This window comes from Nycticebus coucang, chromosome 6, assembly GCF_027406575.1.
Source record: "Nycticebus coucang isolate mNycCou1 chromosome 6, mNycCou1.pri, whole genome shotgun sequence".
Classification (NCBI taxonomy): Eukaryota; Metazoa; Chordata; class Mammalia; order Primates; family Lorisidae; genus Nycticebus; species Nycticebus coucang.
In genome coordinates, this window is record NC_069785.1 from 116,520,656 (window position 1) to 116,541,465 (window position 20,810).

General features: G+C 43.5%; 2 protein-coding genes across 3 annotated transcripts; one reads left to right on the top strand and one right to left on the bottom strand.

Moving 5' to 3' along the window:
• Positions 1–12,033: 12,033 nt before the first annotated feature.
• On the bottom strand, positions 12,034–17,747 carry CRYAB (crystallin alpha B). Of its 2 annotated transcripts, none has more exons than XM_053593686.1 (4): positions 17,612–17,747; positions 15,502–15,900; positions 14,285–14,407; positions 12,034–12,378 (listed from the first exon to the last, which is right to left on the bottom strand). In XM_053593686.1, exons 2-4 carry the CDS (start codon positions 15,700–15,702, stop codon positions 12,175–12,177), a joined length of 528 nt encoding a protein of 175 aa, XP_053449661.1. In that variant the 5' UTR covers positions 15,703–15,900; positions 17,612–17,747; the 3' UTR covers positions 12,034–12,174. The 2 variants fall into 2 exon arrangements, with proteins under 2 accessions (XP_053449661.1, XP_053449662.1); XM_053593687.1 differs by lacking the exon at positions 17,612–17,747 and adding an exon at positions 16,672–16,806.
• Positions 16,737–17,994, top strand: HSPB2 (heat shock protein family B (small) member 2). Its single transcript, XM_053593685.1, has 2 exons — positions 16,737–16,868; positions 17,347–17,994. The coding sequence occupies exons 1-2, from the start codon at positions 16,775–16,777 to the stop codon at positions 17,799–17,801; spliced, it is 549 nt and encodes a 182-aa protein (XP_053449660.1). The 5' UTR covers positions 16,737–16,774; the 3' UTR covers positions 17,802–17,994.
• Positions 17,995–20,810: the final 2,816 nt, after the last annotated feature.

Sequence of the window (20,810 nt, forward strand, 5' to 3'; positions counted from 1 at the left end):
ACACCGAGGCATTTTTTTTTTGTTGCAGTTGTCGTTGTTTAGCTGGCCTGGGTGGGTTCGAAACTGCCAGCCTTGGTGTATGTGGCTGGTGCCATAACCACTGTGCTATGAGTACCGAGCCTTCCAGCAGTGTATTCTTGTTCTAGTTTCTCCATATCCTTGCCAACATTTCTTTCTTTTTTGGGAGTGGGGGCGGGGGGTAGAATGCTGTGGCATCACAGCTCACAGCAACCTCTAACTCCTGGGCTCAAGCGATTCTCCTGCCTCCGTCTCCCAAGTAGCTGGGAATATAAGCACCCACCACAATGCCCGGCTATTTTTTGGTTGCAGCCATCATTGGTGGGCCCAGGCTAGATTTGAACTCGCCAACTCAGGTGTGTGTGTCTGGCACCTTAGACTTGAGCCACAGGGGCCAAGCTGCCAACGTTTCTTATTTTCTGTTTTACTCTGTCTTAAAAAGCCAGCTTAGTGTACTACAAAGTAGAATCTCATTGTCGTTTTGATTTGCATTTTCCTGATGATTAAAATGATCTTGAGATCTTTTCATGTATTTATTGGTTATTTGTACATCTTCATTGGAGAAGTATTTAGTCAGAACCTTTGCTTATTTTTAATTAGGTTGTTGGTTTATTTGTTGTCAAGTTGTAGTTGAGTTCTTTGTGTATCTTTATATATTCTAGATATTAATCCCTAATCAGATATAAGATTTGCAAATATATTCTCTCATTCTGTGGATTGCCATTTCACTCTCTAGATAGTATCTGTTGATGTACTAAAGTTTTAAATTTTGATCGAAATTCAATTTATTTTTCTTTTGTTGCCTGTGTTTTTAGAATCATATCCAAGAAATCACTGCCAAATCCAATGTCATGAAACTTTTCTTCTGTTTTTTCCTAAGAGTTTTAGAATTTTAGCTGTTATCATTTAGTCTTTGTTACTTGTGGAGTTAATTTTTTTTTTTTTCTGAGACAGAGTCTCACTATGTCCCCCCTCAGTAGAGTGCTGTGGCATCACAGCTCACTGCAAACTCCAACTTGGGCTTAAGCGATTCTCTTGCCTCAGCCTCCCAAATAGCTGGGCTACAAGCACCCACCACAGCACCCAGCTATTTTTTTTTGTTGTTGTTCTAGTTGTCGTTGTTTGGCAGGCCCAGGCTGGATTTGAACCTGCCAGCTCTGGTGTATGTGGCTGGGGCCCTAGCCGCTGAGCTACAGGCACTAAGCCTTTGTTTTTGTTTCGAGGCCTAGTCTTACTCTGTTGCCTTGGATAGAGTGCTGTGTCATCATAACTCACAGAAACCTCAAACTCTTGGGCTTGAGCAATCCTCTTGCCTCAGCCTCCAGAGTAGCTGGGACAACAGGCATGCATCACTACACACAGCTCATTTTTCTATTTTTTTTTTTTTTTTTCTGTTTAGAAGAGACAGGGTCTCGCTCTTGATCAGGCTGGTCTCAAACTTCTGAACTCAAGCAGTCCACCCGCCTCCCCGAGTGCTAGGATTACAGGCCTGAGCCACCTCACCCAGCCTTTCTGTACTATGTTACAGTTTTCAGTGTACAAGTCTTTTGCCTCTTTGGTTAAGATTATTCCTAAGTATTTGAGTCTTTTTAATGCTATTGTAAATGGTATTATTTTCTTAATTTCCTTTTCAGATTATTAATTTTTAATGTATAGAAACACAACTGATTTTTGTGTGTTGGTTTTGTGTGTGGCAACTTCGTTGTATTTGCATATTCTATTGGGTTTTTCTGAGTGCATGTGGAATCTTTAGTGCTTTTTTCATGTAAATTATGTCATTTGCAAACAGATAATTTTACCTCTTCCTTTCCATTCTTGATTTCTTTTTCCTTGCCTAATTGCACTGCCTAGAATTTTCTTTTTTTTCTTTTCTTTTTTTTTTTGTGGTTTTTGGCCGGGGCTAGGTTTGAACCTGCCACCTCCGGCATATGGGACCGGCACCCTACTCCTTGAGCCACAGGCGCCGCCCTAGAATTTTCAATAATATATTGAATAGAAGTGGCAAAAGCAGGCCTCCTTGTCTTGATACTGATCTTAAAGTAAAAACGTGCAGTTTTTATGTTTTATTATTGAGTGTGATGTTTGCTGTAGGTTTTTCATATATGGTCTTTATTATGTTTAGGTAGTTTCCTTTCTGTTCCTACTTTGTTGAGCATTATTATCATAGAAAGGATGTGAAATCCGTTAAATGCTTTTTTTGCAGCAATCAAGATGATCCTGTGGGTTTTTTCCTTCATTTAGTTAATGTAGAGTCTTATGGGATTGATATGTTGAATCAACTTTGCATTCCAGAAATAAATCCCACTTGATCATGGTGTATAATCCTTTAATATGATGGTGAATTTGGTTTGCTAGTAATTTGTTGAGGATTTTTGCATCAATATTTGTAGGGGATATTGGCTCATTGTTTTCTTTTCTTGTAATGTCTTTGGCATGTATCAGGATAATGTTGATCTCATAGAATGAGTTAGGAAATATTCCCTACTCTTCAATTTTCTGGAAATGTTTGAGAATGATTGGGGTTAATGCTAATATATGTGTTTGTGGTAGAGTTCACCAGTGAAGCCATTTGGACCAGGGATTTTTTTTTTTTTGTTGTTGGGACATTTTGATTATTGATTTGATCTCCTTAGTTATAAATCTATTCAAGTTTTCTATTTCTTCACTATTCAGTTTTGATAAATTATTTTTTTCTAAGAATGTATCTATTTGACCTGTATCTCTAATTTGCTGTCATATGGTTCATAGTATTCTCATATAATCCTTCTTATTTCTGAAAAATCTGTAGTAATGTCCCCAGTGTATTTTCTGATTTTAGTATCCCATTTGACTTTTTTCTTTCCCTGGTCAATCTAGCTAAATAAAGTTTTGTACATTTTGTTGATCTTTTCAAGAACCAACTTGTAGTATTATTGATTTCTGTACTTTTCTAATCTCTTTGATTTTTCTCTGTTCTAAGCTTTATGATTTTCTTCCTTCAGCTAGCTTTTGGTTGGATTTGCTTTTCTTTTCTAGTTCCTCAGAGTATAAAGTTAGGTTTTTGATTTGTGGTCTTTCTTTTTTTCCAACATGTAGTAGGTTCTTGAAAAACATCCTCTCATTCAATATTCTTTCATTATAACGTTGATGAGGAAAAAAATCAATTCCCGGCAGGGGCCACTGTGTGTGTGGAGTTTGCACATTTTCCCCATATGTGTATGGATTGTCTCTGGACACTCTAGATGTGCACATTAGGTGAACTGGAGTGTCTCAGTGCTCCCCATCTGGAGTTGGTGTGGGGGTGTGTGTGTGCACCCTGTGAGGAGTACATTCTGGCTAGGACTGGTTCCTGCCTTGCTCTCTGAGCCACCAAGATAGGCTCTGGCCACTCGTGACCCTGAACTGGAATAAGCAGCTTGGAAAATGAGTGAATGCACTCTGAGAGGCCGAAGTGGGTGGATAGCCTGAGCTCACAAGTTCCAGGCCAGCCTGAACGAGAGCAAAACCTCATCTCTAAAAACCGCTGGGCATTGTGGCGTGTGCTTGTAGCCCAGCTACTTCAGAGTCTGAGGCAAGAGAATCGCTTGAGCCTAAGAGTTTGAGATCGCTGTGAACTATGACAGCACAGCACTCTACCAAGGGTGACAAAATGAAACTGTCTCAAAAAAAAAAAAGTGAATGAACATACAAATTACTATAACATAACAATTTATAGAGCTAATGATGCACGACAATAAACAGTGCTCTCTGAAACAGCTTAGTGAGATTTGTGATTGTTTTTGAACTTTGTGGTGGTGGTAGGAAGTGCTTCTTAACAACTTTTGCTTTGCAAACATTTATTCCTTTATTTAACCCACCATCTCTATGATTGCCATCACTCACTGATTTACCAAAATTTGGGTAAATAATCACCTTACTTGTTTATATTATATTACTCTCACTTATTTCATTGTTTAATATTAGAAGTGTTAGGGCCCAGTGTGGTGGCTCACATCTATAATCCTAGCACTCTGGGAGGCCACGGCAAGAAGATCGCTTGAGCTCAAGAGTGTGAGAGCAGCCTAAGCAAAAGTGAGACCTCATCCCTACTAAAAACAGAAAAACTTGGCCAGGCTTCCTGGTGGACCTCTGTAGTCCCAGCTCCTCAGGAGGCTGAGGCAGGAGGGTTGCTTGAACCTAGGAGTTTGAGGTTGCTGTGAGCTAGGCTGATTCCAAGGCACTCTAGTGTGGGGTAATCAAGTGAAACTCTGTCTCCAAAAAACAAATAACAAATTATAAGTGTTTTGGTTTTTATTTAGAAGTTTGGGATTATTTGGGGGGGCTGAAATGTGTTTTTCCTTATACCACCTATCTGCCTGTGGTAAAATTGGTTTTGTTATATGTCGTTTTGCTTAAAGTTGCAGTGTCCTATCAACAACATTATGTTAGGACTTAATATATGTATTTACAGCTATAAATTGTCCTTTAGTAAGGCTTTTGCTGTATCCCATAAATTTGGGTATGTTGTGTTCTCTTTTATTTCTAATTTCCTACATAATTTCTTCTTTAGTAGTTAAGAGTGTATTGTTTAATCTGAATTTTCTATTTTTCCTTCTGCTGTTGATTTCTAATTTTATTCATTGTGAAACTTAGTAAATGTAGAATATAAATGTCTTAACACAATAACTAAGAAAATGCCAGGAAAGCTATGTTAACCAATGTGATGAAAATATGTCAAATGGTCTATAAAACCAGTGTATGGTGCCCCATGATCGCATTAATGTACACAGCTGTGATTTACTATAAATAAATAAATAAATAAAAAATAAAAATAATTTTATTCATTGTGATCAGAAAGGATACTTTGTATGATTTCTTTTTAAAAAAATATATTAAAACTTGTTCTGTGGTTCAACTTATGATCTGCCCTATAGAAGGTTTCCCCACGTGCACTGAGAAAAATGTGTACTCTGCTCTCATTGGACAGAATGTTCTGCCACCAACATGGAGAACATCCTACATGTGTCCTTGTGTGGAGCTGTGTAAATTACCCATACACTGAATTGCTGGGTTGTGAGGTATTGCTCTCAAGCATGGCTGTGCCACTCATAGCATCAGAAATGCCTGAGGCTTCCTGTGTTGCCTTATCTCTGCTAACACTTAAGATTAACTAGCTTTCTATTTTTTGTCAGGCTGATAAGTGTAAAGTGGTGGTTCTGAAGCGGTGACAGTTTTATTTCCCCAGGAGATAATTGGCAGTGTCTAAAAACAATTTTGATTTTCACAACTCCAATGTCTTCTTGGACCTGGAAAGCAGCTAAACATCCTACAATGCACAGAAGAGCCCCAAGACAAAGAATCGTCTGACCCAAATGTCAGTAAAGCCCTTATTGGGAGACCCTGTTGTGAAGGGATAACTTATGGTTACTTGGATTTGCATATCACTAATTCCCAATGCCTTTCCACATTTTTTTCCATGTGCATTGGCTTTTTGGTTTCCACTTGTATAAATTTGTTATGCATAGCCCCTGCCTTTTTTTTCAGCTGGAGTAGCTGTCCTTTTCTTGTTGATTTGTAGGAGTTTCTTGTATATTCTAGCCCTTAATGCTGTCTTAAAATATATATGTATGTACATACATACACACACACACACACACACATACATACATATATCCAACTATTTATTAAATATCTCCCTTTGAATTCCCAAAGACCTCACAAACTCAACATATCTAAACTGTATTCATAATTTTTTTTTTTTTTTTTTTTTTTTTCAGAAATAGGGTCTCAGTCTGTTGCTGAGGCTGGAGTGCAGTGGTGGTACAATTACAGTTCACTGCAGCCTTGAACTCCTGGGCTGAAGTGATCCTTTTCCCTTAGCCTCCCAAAACTCTGGAATTATAGCTGTGAGCCACTGCAGCTGACCTCTGTCTTACTTTTTATTGTCATATGTTGTATAATAAATTTACACACTTGTCAAAACCAGAAACCAAGGAATTAATTTGGCTTCCCCTTTCTCATCCTACTCATTAAAATAGATACCAAGCCCTGGGTGGCGCCTGTGGCTCAAGGGGTAGGGCGCCAGTCCCATATGCCAGAGGTGGCGGGTTCAAACCCAGCCCCGGCCAAAAACAAACAAACAAAAAAAAAAAAATAGATACCAAGCCCTAATAGCTAAAGCAGCCCTAAACAAAAAGAACAAATCTGGAGGCATCACATTATTTGACTTACTTTTTTTTTTTTTTTTTTTTTGGTTTTTGGCCAGGGCTAGGTTTGAACCTGCCACCTCCGGCATATGGGACTGGCGCCCTACTCCTTGAGCCACTGGCACCACCCCATATTACTTGACTTCAAAGGTCATAGGGACCGAAACAACATGGAACTGCTATAAAAGTAGACATATAGATCAATTGAACAGAATAAAAAAAAAAAACAGAAATAAAGCTGACTACCTACAACCAACTTATCTTCAATAAAGCGGGCAAAAACATACTGGGAAAGGTACCCTATTCAATAAATAGTGTGGAAGAAATTGGATAGCCACATGCAGAAGAATGAAACTGGATCCCTGTCTCTCACCACATACAAAAATTAACTCAAGATGGATCAAAGACTTAAATGTATGACCTAAAACTAACAATTCTAGGATAAAACCCAGGAAAAACTCTTATGAACATTGGCCTAGGTCAGGTGTCCTCAAACTTTAAACAGGGGGCCAATTCACGATCCCTCAGACTGTTGGAGGGCCGGACTATAGTTAAAAAAAAAAAAAAAGATATGAACAAATTCCTATGCACGCTGCACATATTTTATTTCAAAGTAAAAAAACAAAACGAGAACAAATACAATCACACAGCCTCATGTGGCCCACGGGCCGCAGTTTGAGGACCCTGGCTAGGCAAAGAATTCACCATTAAGACTCCAAAAGCAGGGCGGTGCCTGTGGCTCAGTCGGTAAGGCGCCGGCCCCATATACCGAGGGTGGCGGGTTCAAGCCCAGCCCCGGCTGAACTGCAACCAAACAAGAAAAAATAGCTGGGCGTTGTGGCGGGCGCCTGTAGTCCCAGCTACTCAGGAGGCTGAGGCAAGAGAATCGCTTAAGCCCAGGAGTTGGAGGTTGCTGTGAGCTGTGTGATGCCACGGCACTCTACGGAGGGCCATAAAGTGAGACTCTGTCTCTACAAAAAAAAAAAAAAAAGACTCCAAAAGCAAGGCTCTGCCCCTGTAGTTCAGTGGCTAGGGCACCAGCCACGTACACTGGAGCTGGCAGGTTCGAACCCAACCTGGGTCTGCCAAACAACAATCACAACTACAACCAAAAAATAGCCGGGCATTGTGGCGGGCACCTGTAGTCCCAGCTGCTCGGGAGACTGAGGCAGGAGAATCGCGTAGGCCCAAGAGTTGGAGGTTGCTGTGAGCTGTGTGACGCCACGGCACTCTACCGAGGGCGGTACAGTGAGACTCTGTCTCTACAAAAAAAAAATAAAAATAAAAAATATAAAATAGAGTACTTAGCACAGTATCTATCACATAGTAAGTACTCAAGAAATGTTAGTTAATACTGAAAAATAAATGCTTGTTAGAATTGCTTCAACAAAAGTCTGGCATGATTCAGACATAGGCAGTGAAGTAGAATTATGGATAAGCTACCTAATAAAGCTCAAAAAGTCCTCTCACACTGGACTAGAAAAGTCCTATACTAACTAATACTGTAACTGTGAACCACCGTAGCAAAGGGGTTGATCTAGAAAAGAATAACACTAAGGACTAGTCAAACCTAGGCATTTATGGTAACAAAAACATGTGACCCTGTCTGTACATTATGAACAAATTTGTTGAAAACATAAATATTATTTAGTAGTCAAAGTTGTGGCTTTCTTAAAACCAAATCATTGGCATGCGGGACTCCTTCCTTTCTTGCTCCCCAGCCATCTTGGCAGCTGTTCTTGGCTGGGGGCCCTCCCACACCTAAGGCAGGAAGATGGTGGCTGCAAAGAAGATAAAATGTTACTGGAGTCAATCAACTGGAGGGTCCAGTTTATTATAAAATAATATGGAAAATATGTGCCAGGTACAAGCAGACTTTGAAGATGATCAGATAAAGCAAAGCGAAATTGGTCACCCTTGCCAACAACTGCCCAGCTTTGAGAAAATCAGAGATAGAGTACTATGCTATGTTAGCCAGAACTGGTGTTCCTCACTACAGTGGTAATAATATTGAACTGGGCACAGCATGGGGAAAAAACAATGATAGCCAGAGTATGCATGTTATCATTGATCCAGGTGACTCTGATATCGTGAGAAGCATTTCAGAACAGCCTGGCGAAAAGTAAATCATTCACATTTTTTCTTTCTTTCTTTTTTTTTTTTTTTTTGGTAGAGACAGAGTCTCACTTTGCTGCCCTCGGTAGAGTGCCATGATGTCACAGGACTCACAGCAACCTCCATCTCTTGGGTTTCCACTATTCTCCTGCCTCAGCCTCCAGAGCAGCTGGGACTACAGGCGACTGCCACAACGCCCGCCTAATTTTTTCTTTAATAAAACTTGCCAGAGCTTGTTTAAAATATATATATATTTTATATATATATATATATATAAAAATTAGGCTGGGCAAGGTGGCTCACGCCTGTAATTTTAGTACTCTGGAAGGCCAAGGAGGGTGAATTGCTTGACCTCAGGAGTTTGAGACCAGCCTGAGCAAGAGCAAGACCCTGTCTCTAAAACTAGCTGGGTGTTGTGGCAGGTGCCTGTAGTCCCAGCTACTTGGGAGGCTGAGGCAAGAGGATCTCTTGAGCCCAAGAGTTTGAGGTTGCTGTGAGCTATGATGTCATCATGGCACTCTACTGAGGGTGACACTCTGTCTCAAAAAAAGGGAAAAAAAGATAAAAATAAAGATAAAGATGAAACCAAATCATTACTTGATAAATTTTCTGGTAATTCACTAAAACAAAATTGATACGTGGCATCTAGGACATTTTTCAGTTTTTTACACTATTAACTTCAGCCCTATCAGTTCAGATATTTTTGCCTACCAGTAACAGAAAATGCATGTCAAGTAGAGTAAACACCAGGCATGGTGTTATGTGCCTAAAGTCCCAGCAACAGGGGAGGTTTGCTTAAGCCCAGGAGATCAAGTCCAGCCTCAATAACTTAAGACTCTTGTGTCAAAAACTTTTTTAAAATTAAAGTAAAATAGGCCAGGACGTGTAGCTTACACCTTAATCTCAGTGCTTTGGGAGGCTGAGGCAGGAAAATGGCTTGAGGCCAGGAATTTGAGACCAGCTTGGACAATATCACAAGACTCCTACCTCTACCAAAAAAAAAAAAAATAGCCACCATGGTGGCAAAGGCCTGTAATTCCAGCTACTTGAGAGGCTGAGGTGAGAGGATCGCCCAGAATTTCAAGGTTGCAGTGAGCTATGTCACTGCACACTAGCCTGGGTGACAAAGCAAGACTGTCTCAAAAAAATGTATACCTCTATCTTAATAGATTAAACAAAAACAAGTCATAATAAGACAGTATGAAGAAGAGAAGCTCTGGAATTGACTAATTCAGCAACTCATTGACCTATCAAGACCTCAGGGTCTTTGTTTTCAACTATCTCCAGCATATCATGGCTGCTGGATCATGTTGTCGTGATGGCTACAATAATCCAGGCATCACATTCACATGCTCCGACATTCAGAGGGAAGAAAAAAGATACTTTTCTCTGTCTCCCTCTCTCTCTCTGAATCTTTTAAACCTTAGTTTAAAAATGTTTTCTAGAAGCATCTCCAGCAGACTTTCCTCTGATCTCATTTGCCATAAATGAGTCATCGCTCCTTCAAGAGCACTCACTACAGAGGAAGGGAATATCCCTGCTTGATTTGAACTAATCAAGATAAACCACCTGTGCCTGGAGCTTGTATTCCCTTCCCTGAAGCACATGGCTAGGAGGAAAATGGTGGATACCTCAGCCAGTCTGGGACACTACCGGCAAAACTGAAGGTGATCAACCATGGTCAGGTAGCCAACAATGTCTGCCAACACAGCCACAAAAATTAGCTATAAGGTTGAAAAAAAAAAAGCGACTTTCTGGCTAGATCACAGCATTTAAGACAATGAGGGAATTATTTTATAGGGAAAACATTTTGAGCCTGCATAGATTTGCAACTTATATTGTTCTAGCTCCACACCCCATCTGGTGTGTCCCATCTGCATCAGTCCACAAACTGTAGGCTTTATAGAGGCAAGAATCTCCCTTTACCTTGCAGTCAGATTTTACAAGAAATCAGAAATCAGTCAGAGGCTATTAAAGAAAAAATAAGAGCTGTTTCTAAACGTTTATACCTGATAACCTACCACAGGGCTATTTTTCATCAAATGAATTAGGAGTTTTGTTTATACCCATGGAAGTAAAATGGAGGCTATTTGTTTTTTAGCAAAAAAGTACATTTATTTATTTCAGAATTCTAGGGGGGTATAGACATTTTGGTTACATAATTTTCCTCTGTACATTTTAAGTCAGAGTTATTCACCCAAAATATGTCCCTTGCCCCAGTTAGGTGTGAATTTATCCTCCCCCACCTGCTTGATTTCCATTGAGTTTTAATTCCACACGTGCACGTGTCGATCAACTAGTTCTAATTTAGTATTGAGTACATGGGTTGTTTGTTTTTCCATTTTTGTGATACCTTGCTTAGAATGGTCTCCAGTCCCATCCAGGTTGTTACAAAAGATGATAGATCACCATTTTTTTTAATGATTGAGTAGTGAGAGTATCTTTTTTATAAATTACTTACCAAAGCTTTGTTTAAGGCAAGCTAAATAATAGAGTCACTTATTGATCAGTTATTAATTGTAATTCTAAAACTTAACTTTTTGAATTGGATATTTCTGAGTCTTAGTTTAATAAGTGTTTCCTGGGCGATGTGGATTATACCTCAGAGACTTGTTGGGGTTTATCACCTGAGTCACATTTACTGCCCTTGTGAATCAGCTGAAGACACTGCTTATCAGTAGAAAAATGTCAAACAGGATGGGCATGGTGGCTTACCCCTATGATCCCAGCACTTTGGGAGGCTGTGACAGAAGAATCATCTGAGGCTAGGAGTTCAATACCAGCCTGAGCAACATACTGAGACATGCCCCGCTCCATTCACCCCCTCAACGTACAAAAATTGAAAAATTAACTAGTTGTGGTGGTGTGTACCAGTAGCATCAGCTACTCTGGAGGCTTAGGCAGGAAGATCACTTAAGCCCAGGAGTTCATGGCTGCAGTGAACTATGAAGACACTACCACTAGCCTGGGCCTCAAAAAAACAAAAAAATCAAATAACATTAGAGTCATCATGTTTTCCCTGGTAATGTAATTAATTTTAAAGATGTACCCTGTTTCCCGAAAATAAGACATCCTCCGAAAATAAGACCTACTTACAGGAAAGATAAGACGTCCCCTGAAAATAGGACCTAGCGCATCTTTGGGAGCACACCTTAAAATAAGACACTGTCTTATTTTCAGGGAAACAGGGTAGTGAGGCCTTTTATATGGTATTATCAGCGTTCATTTAGATTTCTTCCAGTTGTTGAAATTGAGGATTAAAATCAAAGAGGGTAGAGAGAGAAAATAATATTCCTTGAACTCTGCAAGGGGCTTTGCATACTTTTTCTCCTTAATTTACTTACAACTCTGTACAACTCAATACTCCACTTTATAAATGGAATACCTAAAGACAGAAATGTTAAGTAATTTGCCTAAATTTATACCATCAGTAATTAGAGTCATTCTGATGCTAAAATCCCTGGAGGCCTTTAAATCATAATGTGATGATTAAAGGGATCTGCTGTATTTGTACATTTATTTGAAAGTATACTGATAAATTAGCTGGGCATTGTGGCAGGCACCTGTAATCCCAGCTACTCAGGAGACTGAGGCAAGAGGATCACTGGAGCCCAAGAGTTTGAGGTTGCTGTGAGCTGTGATGCCACAGCCCTCTACCCAGGGTGACATAAATAAATAAATAGAATAGAATAGAATAGAATAGAATTATACTAAATATTCAAACATAAGACAGTTATCTGTTGCTGAATGATATTTTATTAGCTTGATAATTTGGGCCTGCCCTTAGCATTAATAAGCTTCAGCACTAATCACAAGATTTTCATTCACTGATGGGGAAACCTTCTTGTTTTAAAAAATGCAATTGGAGAAAGGGCATCTACTTCTTGGGAGCTGCAGTGACAGCAGGCTTCTCTTCACGGGTGATGGGAATGGTGCGCTCAGGGCCAGAGGCTGCTTTCCTTGGTCCGTTCACAGTGAGGACCCCATCAGATGACAGGGATGAAGTAATGGCCATAGGGTCCACATCAGCTGGGACTCGGTATTTCCTGTGGAACTCTCTGGAGATGAAACCATGTTCGTCCTAATCCAAGAGAACAAGGCAAAGGGCAGAGATGAGAGGGGGGATATAACATCATCTGTCCAGAACTCAGGCATCCACGTCCCCTTTAGCGGAGACCAAATGCCGTCACAACATGAGGCAAAGAAAAATAGGTGCTCATTTCAGATTTGAGGCTAAGATGAAGTTGCCTGGGTAGTCATTCCTACCAGCAAAAGTCTGCAAAGTATAAAACAGCTCTGAGCACAGATACGTTTAGGGTTATTTCCCAAAAGTTTTAAGGGTGTCCAACCTGCAGCCCATGGGCCACATTCAGATTATTTGAGAACTGTTTTGTTATGTGGTGTCAAAGCATGAAGAGTATCCACGGATGTTTTTTAATTTTTTGCTCATCAGCTTTCATTAGTGTTTTTGTATTTAATGTGTTACCCAAGACAACTCTTATTCTTCTAGTGTGTGGCAGAAAAGAAAAAAGGTTGAACATCCGTGGTAGATCAACGTTGGTTGGGTCTGTAGGATTTGGAATCTCATCCTGGTACTGAGCATCTGCGTCCCTGAGGAAGTCCAGGAAATTATCCTGACTCTTCAGGAATGTCCCAGAATGTTCCAGACCAAGAGATAACTGCTTTAAAAAAAGAAGAAGTGGGGTGGCGCCTGTGGCTCAAAGGAGTAGGGCGCCGGCCCCATATGCCAGAGGTGGCAGGTTCAAACCCGGCCAGGTCAAAAACTGCAAAAAAAAAAAAAAAAAGAAGAAGCAGAGGAAGTGACTCCTTCTAGGGATACTATGACCCAAACTTAAATCAGACAGGGTGTCCACAAAGTTCGTGTGCGATTTAAAATAGTTGTCTGAGTAAAACCAAAACAGACTGAGGACACGCTGTACTAGTTGTCCTAGTGCACAGTGTGTGAGTTATCACTAACTGCTGGGAAGCAATTTTAAAGCCATCACAGAAAGTCATGAGAACTCATTCCATTCATCAGAATTCCCCAAACAGTAGTTGACCCTTACACCTGCTGAATCTCAAGCATTTATCCAAATACATTCTCAATTAACTCAATAGGGTTCTAGAGGATTAGAAGATGGATATGGGCAAGCCATGTAGCTCAGCATTAAGATGGGCAAAAGAGAAGTAAATTTCTGAACATCTAAAAGAAAAGTCACAAACTCAAGTGCCTTCAGGGTACGTGTTGTTAATGTAATTATGTGCAGCAACCATGTCCAACTGTAGATTAGAATTACCAAGGGAGCTTTTAAAAATTCTGATGTCTTGAACCAATCCCTAAAAATTCTTCTTCTTTTTTTTTTTTTTAATTTTTTTTAGAGACAGAGTCTCACTTTATCGCCCTCAGTAGAGTGCTATGGCGTCACACAGCTCACAGCAACCTCCAGCTTCTGGGCTTAGGTGATTCTCTTGCCTCAGCCTCCCAAGTAGCTGGGACTACAGGTGCCCGCCACAACGCCCAGCTATTTTATGTTGCAGTTTGGCCGGGGCTGGGTTTGAACCCACTACCCTTGGTATATGGGGCCGACGCTCTACTCACTGAGCCACAGGCACCGCCCATCCCTAAAAATTCTTATTTAATTGGTCTGAAGTATGCCAGAGTACTGGGATTTTTGAAAATTCTCCTGGTGATTCTAATGTGGCCAAAGTGAAAAACATTGGCTTAATTAGGGATTGAATATCCCATCCATTCCATCTAAGGCAATCAAATCAAAATAACAGAAGCCATTTCTCTGGCAATAACAGTAACAAAACAGGTCTATTTTCTATCCCCTAATTGAGTCTTCTAGGCATTGAATTATAACCCCTGATCCAGACCCTTAACAGCTTGGGACTGGAATGTCTCCAGTCTCAGAAGCTGATAACAGTGCCTGGCATATTATAGTTTGCACCGAATGAATGAGCAGAGAAAAAAATAAGAGGCAGACCTGGCGCTCTTCATGTTTGCCATGCACTTCAATCACATCTCCCGTCACCTTGACTTTGAGTTCCTCTGGGGAGAAGTGCTTCACATCCAGGTTGACCGAAAACCTGTCCTTGTCCAGGCGCATCTAGAATTAACAAGGTGAGGGAATGAGGAGGGAGAAAAAAATGGCAAGAATGTTTATAACATTGGCTCAATCTCATCATTCTGCAGATTTACTTTCTGTCCAGGTAATTTATTCTCTTCTTTTCTGCTAAAAATCCCTTTTTGAATAAACATGGCTCTCTGGTTCCAGAGAAGCGCTCCAGTGGCACTCAAGGCTTTTGGCCATCAGGCCCAAACTTTATTTACAGGGACAGAGAAAACAGATCACACAGGGGACCAATCACAAGGATGGGTCTGGGCATAGCTTCTGTTGTCACTCTAACCCCAATGCTTGACTTTGTCATTTGTCTGTGAGACAAAGGCCCTTTCTTCTTGCTCAGATGTCTGCCAAGTTTTCCACCCACCCAATCTGGAATGTCATACTGGTCCTGCTTATCCTTCCAAAAGCCCTTGTCCAGTCAGCTCTTGTTTACTCATACTTGAATATTTTTAATCAGAGTGTTATCTGTGTCAGCTTCTGTCAACCTGGTCTGTTCCCCCCCATTCTCGCACCCTCTGAGGATAACAGGGGTTCCAAGACTAGATCTACATTTTTCCCTGATGAGTCTTGGACCCAGGCAGGTTCCTGGTCACAGCCTCCAGGAACCGGGAAATTACAGAAGAGGGAATAGAAAGGAAGAAAATAGTGGTTGTTGTCTCCAGCTCCACACAGTGGAGTTGAAGAGCTCAGGATGAGGTGGAGTCTCTCCTGGCTCTGGAATTTGAGATGATAAAATTTGTCAAGAGTGTGAGGTATTAGAAGAGGTGAGCAAAGGAGTTTGAAGGCAACTCGTTCCCTGCAGATTATTGGGAACCACACCAGGAAGCACATCTGCTTAGAAGTCAGGGCATAGAGGATGCCATCTTCACAGGGCATGGAAAATAGAACCAATAGGATCCAGAGACCTCAGATAGAAACGGTGATGGGGGAGGGGAGCACAAGTAACCTCACTTTTCTTCACTTTTGGACACAACATATGCCTACAATAGTTTAGGCAGAAAAGGAAAGAAAAACAATGGAACAGTTCACAGGGGTTCCAGGAAGGATTCTCCTGTCCTGGCAGAGGGGAGACTCACCTCCGAGAGCCCAGTGTCAATCCAGCTGGGTGCCCGCAGGAACGAGGGTGGCCGAAGGTAGAAGGGGCTCAGGGAAGTCGAAGTTGGGAAGAGATCAGACTCCAACAGGTGCTCTCCGAAGAACTGGTCAAAGAGACGGCTCGGGGAGTGGAAAGGGAAGAAGGGGCGGCGGATCCAGGGGTGGTGGATGGCGATGTCCATGGTGGCTAGGTGAATGTCGGGGGTCAGCTGGCTGGTCAGCTCCTTCAGCCGCAGCTAAGGCCAGCCCCTTATATATGCAGTCTTGTGAAGCTTCTGGAATGGTGATGTCAGGGGTTTTATTATCCCAGCTCACCGCCGGTTCATGGAGACTTGTGATCGGGGATTTGGCAGTGTGACACATACCCGGTACTCACTGAGCTAAGAAAAGAGAAACCCAAACTCGTCTGAGCTGGCCAGTGACTGGTCAAGGTTTCCTTTCTCGGCTGTCCGCCCACACCCAGGGGCACCCACCACGACCCTGTTCTCTGCAGCTGGGACGGAGTCAGGAATCCCGAGCCGGCATGTGGGCGCCCCTCCGCCCCTCCACAGTCTTGCCTGCCAGGGAAACCGGCCAGCAGCTATCTTGGGCCCGGGCAGAGACTGGAATCTTCCTAGGCCGGGCCCCAGGGACATTAACTCTTTGTGGGTCCCTGGCGGAGAACAGTGACGGTCAACGTGTCCGGACCAACCATCTTCGGGGTGCCCTGGGTTGACTTGGGTTCAGGAGAGGACCTTGACATTAATCTGGGCAGAGGACCCCAATTCCCAAAAGGGACAGAAAAGGATTTTTGGTTTTTATTTTTGTTTTTTGCGTTGCGTCTTTCATCCTGTGCGTCTCCCGGATCATTTATGAAGCAGGGGGCCTGGTGCCTGGGACACAGAAGCGGTGTGGAACTGTGCAAACCGTTAGCGAGGGTCTCGGCGAGGCCTCCCTTTGTCCTCTGGCACCAGATCCCCTCCCCAGCTCGCTCCCCAGCCAAGACCCTCAGCTGTCCTCTCCAGTTCCTGCGACAGCTGGAGGGTGTGGGGGGAGGGGACTGGGGGTCCGGCGGCGCTGGTCACACCCTGTCGCTCTTACTCGGGCCCCACTCCCCGCCCCTCCCCCCAGAGGCTCCGCACTATTTTGGGTGGTGTAGAACCCGCCCCCACCTCCGACGGAGTCCTTGCTCTCCCCGCGGCGGGAGGGGTCCTGCTGCGCCTCCTGGGGCTGCACCTCGGGCCTGGGCCGCCGCCGCGTCCGCACTGCGCAGCCATGTCCGGCCGCTCAGTGCCACACGCCCACCCGGCCACCACCGAGTACGAATTTGCCAACCCGAGCCGCCTGGGTGAGCAGCGCTTCGGAGAAGGTATGGTACAGACGCCACCCCCCTTGCCTCTCCCCCCCCCCCTCCTGAAATTCTGGGCTGACCTCCCAAAGTTACTGGCCTCCACCCCACTTCGGGCTTAACTGATCTCCTGGGGCAGGCCGTCCCCCAGCCCAGACACCCCCCAGCCCCCCAGGCCGGCTCTGCCCCCTCCGACTGAGGTCGGGGCAGACAGGTGCCCTCCGCGCTCAGACACCTGCCCCTGACCGGCCGCGAGGCGCCTCCTGGCTCCCCTTCCATCAGTCCAGACCCGGCGTGGTCTGCCTTTTCCTGGACCTCTTTTCCTTTCTCAACTCACTCTTCCCAGCTGCCTTCTCCTCCGAGCTACCGTATGCTCCGTCCCCCTTCCTACCTCTCCCGACTCCCTCCCGCTCTTCCCAATCCCCCTCTCCTCTGCTCTCACCCCAGGGCCCAGCCGGTCCTCCCTCATCCTGCCTCTCGCCTTCCCTCCGCCCCTCAGGCCTCCTGCCAGAAGACATCCTGACCCCCACGCTCTACCACGGCTACTACGTCCGGCCTCGAGCCGCCCAGGCTGGGGAGGGCAGCAGGGCAGGGGCCTCAGAGCTGAGGCTCAGTGAGGGCAAGTTCCAGGCGTTTCTGGATGTAAGCCACTTTACCCCAGACGAGGTGACCGTGAGGACTGTGGACAACCTGCTGGAGGTGTCTGCCCGGCACCCCCAGCGCCTGGACCGCCATGGCTTCATATCCCGAGAGTTCTGCCGCACCTATGTCCTGCCTGCGGACGTGGACCCCTGGCGAGTCCGAGCTGCCCTCTCGCACGATGGCATCCTTAACCTGGAGGCGCCTCGGGGTGGCCGACATTTGGACACAGAGGTCAATGAGGTCTACATCTCCCTGCTCTCAGCTCCTCCTGATCCAGAGGAAGAGGAGGAGGCAGCCAGAGTTGAGCCTTGACGGTCCCAGGCCCAGCCCCCAGCAAGTCCCTCTCCACCTCCCACGTTGACGCCAGCAGCTGCCGGCCAAAGGTGCAGCCTCCTTGGGGGAAGGAAAGGACGCGTGGTCCACAATGTATGGTTTGGTCCCAAGGGACGTGTCATAGCCTTCAGTTTAGTTTTGGATGGAGCCGAATAAACCCAAATCTCAGGGCCTTGTTTGTGCTGCTCCCTATTCCGTGGCCGGGAGGATGGAATGGGCAGGGAGGGAGGTGGTCACAGCCAGCTAGACCAGAAGCTCCTCAGTTAGATGTGCAAGCGTCACAGCACCCTGAGCGCCACTTGGATGCTGAGATCACACCCGGAAGCTGACCCTGGCTCCAGATCAAATTCCTCACCATAATTTTCTCACAATGCAACAAAAGAGAGCGTGATCCTGGGAGGGAAAGGGATATGCCATCCAAACAGCCCAGAGGGCACTGTCTGAGCTGGTGATTAGAGACACAAAAACAAGGGTCTCCAGACTGTCTGGCCCTTTTTTGGGTAGGGGTTGGGAAAATGTTTTTTGGCTGAAGAGAGGTGCCAAAGCCCTGGCGTGAATACTTTGTTTTCTCACACTAAAGCCTGCCCGCTGAAATGGTCACTGATTTTGAGGGACTGGGGATGCCTACAGAGGGGCACAGACACGGAAGCTGTTATCATTATCCCTGAACCCCTTCACTTCTCATCATCTGGGGGTATGAGTATTCAGGGAAACCTGAGGGTCTGTCTCCTAATTACTCTGTGCATTCAAGAGATTCGAGCATGTATGTGATTCGGAGAGTGTCCAGAAGAGCTCCTTGCCCCAAAATATTTTTACCAAGCTGTGGAGGATACCTAAAATTCTTCCCTGAAAGTGATGGTTTTTTAGGCTTATAGACCCATCTGAAAATCCAACAGAAGCCTATTGTAGATGCTCTTACCAGACAAATACACATGCTCCCAAATTTGGTAATATAATTTGAATGGGTTCCCACAACTCTTGAGATCCATTCCTATACCTCTCTTAGGGATCAGTGGACCCCCAGGACAACCCTCACTTGAGGGATTCATTCTTTGGTTAAAGGATTGTCATGTATTAAAAATGAAAGCATACTTTGGAGAAATATTGATATATTCAAGTGTACATTCATTCATTCATAAATATGTATCAAGCCCCAAGCAATACACTATAGAGGATATAATTGTAAACATAAAAACTATGGGTTTATATTGTACTTTCAGAATTCTTAATATCTAGTTGAGATGAAAAAGAATAAAAGGATTCTATTCAGACTTCAGCCAGAACATTTGTTTTGTAATTGAGCTTTATTTAAAAGAAGGATTTCCTAGCTAGAAAAAAACTTGAGAACCTCCAATTTAGTCCAAATCGCCACCCCATTCAAATTATTTTATTTGCTTATTTATTTATTTTTGCTGCAGTTTGGTCAGGGCTGGGTTTGAACCCACCACCCTTGGTATATGGGGCCGGCACCCTACTCACTGAGCCACAGGTGCCGCCCTACTTTTTTTTTTTTTGTAGAGACAGAGTCTCACTTTGTCACCCTGAGTAGAGTGCTGTGGCATCATAGAGCTCACAGCAACCTCCAACTCCTGGGCTTAGGCAATTCTCTTGCCTCAGCCTCCCAGGTAGCTGGGACTACAGGCACCCGCCACAGGGCCTGGCTATTTTTTTGTTGCAGTTTGGCTGGGGCTGGGTTTGAACCCCCACCCTTGGTATATGGGGCCAGCGCCCTACCCACTGAGCCACAGGTGCCGCCCCATTCAAATTATTTTAAAGGTATTATGAAACTTCTGGGACATTTTCAGTGGTAGACAACTTAGAACTTTGTAAAGCAGCCCACTCCATTTTCTTTTTGCATATAACCATTACAAATTCTTCCTTTTGTTGAATCAAAATTTGCATTTCCATAAATTCTGCCCATTGGTTTTGGTTATGTCCAGAAAACAAATGCAACCCTTCTTTCACTTAATAGTTCTCCAAAGGTTCCCCTTTTCCAGCTAAACATGCCTACTTCTTTTACCCATATTTTGTAGCACTTTCCATTTCACTTATTATCAAGATGACTTTCTTTTGAACACACTGCCTTTTGACAATGTACCTTGAAATTCAACATGTAGACCTAAAATTATTATTCTAGTCATGAGTTGACTAGTACAGACTTCAATGGAATAATCAATACCCTTATCATTTTAGACATCTAGTAATACTACTTAAGGCATATCAGGTTTTCTGGATTATTGGTTCCTTTGGAGTTTCTGGTCATCTAACAATCTTTTAGGTGCTATTTTTAAAAATTACAATGTGGCTAAAAAGGTAGCAGATTTTGGGAGATGGGCTTTGAGTGTCAGGCTCTCTCCCATAGATACAGGTAACAAGAAGAATTTATTAATAGCTTTTGAGCTGTCTGGGGAGAGGTGCGTAATAGGACAAAAAAGAAAGCGGTTAATGGTAGAGTAGGGAATGGTTTGCAGGGGAGAAGCATGGCCCTGAAATACTGTAATGACTAGAGCATGAGATAAAACAAGATGCATTGTCCACCTGATAACTACCTGAGAACAGAAATAATAATACTAAGGTCAGGCAGATGTGGTGGCTCACGCCTATAATCCTAGCACTCAGGGAGACTGAGGCAGGAAGATTGCTTGAGCTCGAGAGTTTGAGACCAGCCTGAGCAAGAATGAGATACTGTCTTCACTAAAAATAGAAAAATTAGGCAGGCTTTGTGGCAGGCACCTGTACTCCCAGCTACTCAGGAGGCTAAGGCAATGAGGATCGCTTGAGCCCAGGAGTTTGAGGTTGCTTTGAGCTATGATGACACCAAGGCACTCAACCCTAGGGTGAGAGAGTGAGACTCTGTCTCAAAAAAAAAAAAAGAAAGAAAGAAAAGAAAAAAGAAATAATAACTATAGCTAAGAGTTACGGAGAGCTTTCCATGTGGCAGGCTCTGGACCAGAGCTCTACATATACATATATATCATTTAATCTTCA

Coding starts and splice junctions, on each gene's coding strand:
- CRYAB (XM_053593686.1), bottom strand. CDS start 15,702: ATGGACATCGCCATCCACCACCCCTGGATCCGCCGCCCCTTCTTCCCT. Junction 14,408..15,501: donor TTGACACTGGGCTCTCGGAG/GTGAGTCTCCCC, acceptor TGTTAATTCTAG/ATGCGCCTGGACAAGGACAG. Junction 12,379..14,284: donor GCAAACATGAAGAGCGCCAG/GTCTGCCTCTTA, acceptor CTCTTGGATTAG/GACGAACATGGTTTCATCTC.
- HSPB2 (XM_053593685.1), top strand. CDS start 16,775: ATGTCCGGCCGCTCAGTGCCACACGCCCACCCGGCCACCACCGAGTAC. Junction 16,869..17,346: donor TGAGCAGCGCTTCGGAGAAG/GTATGGTACAGA, acceptor TCCGCCCCTCAG/GCCTCCTGCCAGAAGACATC.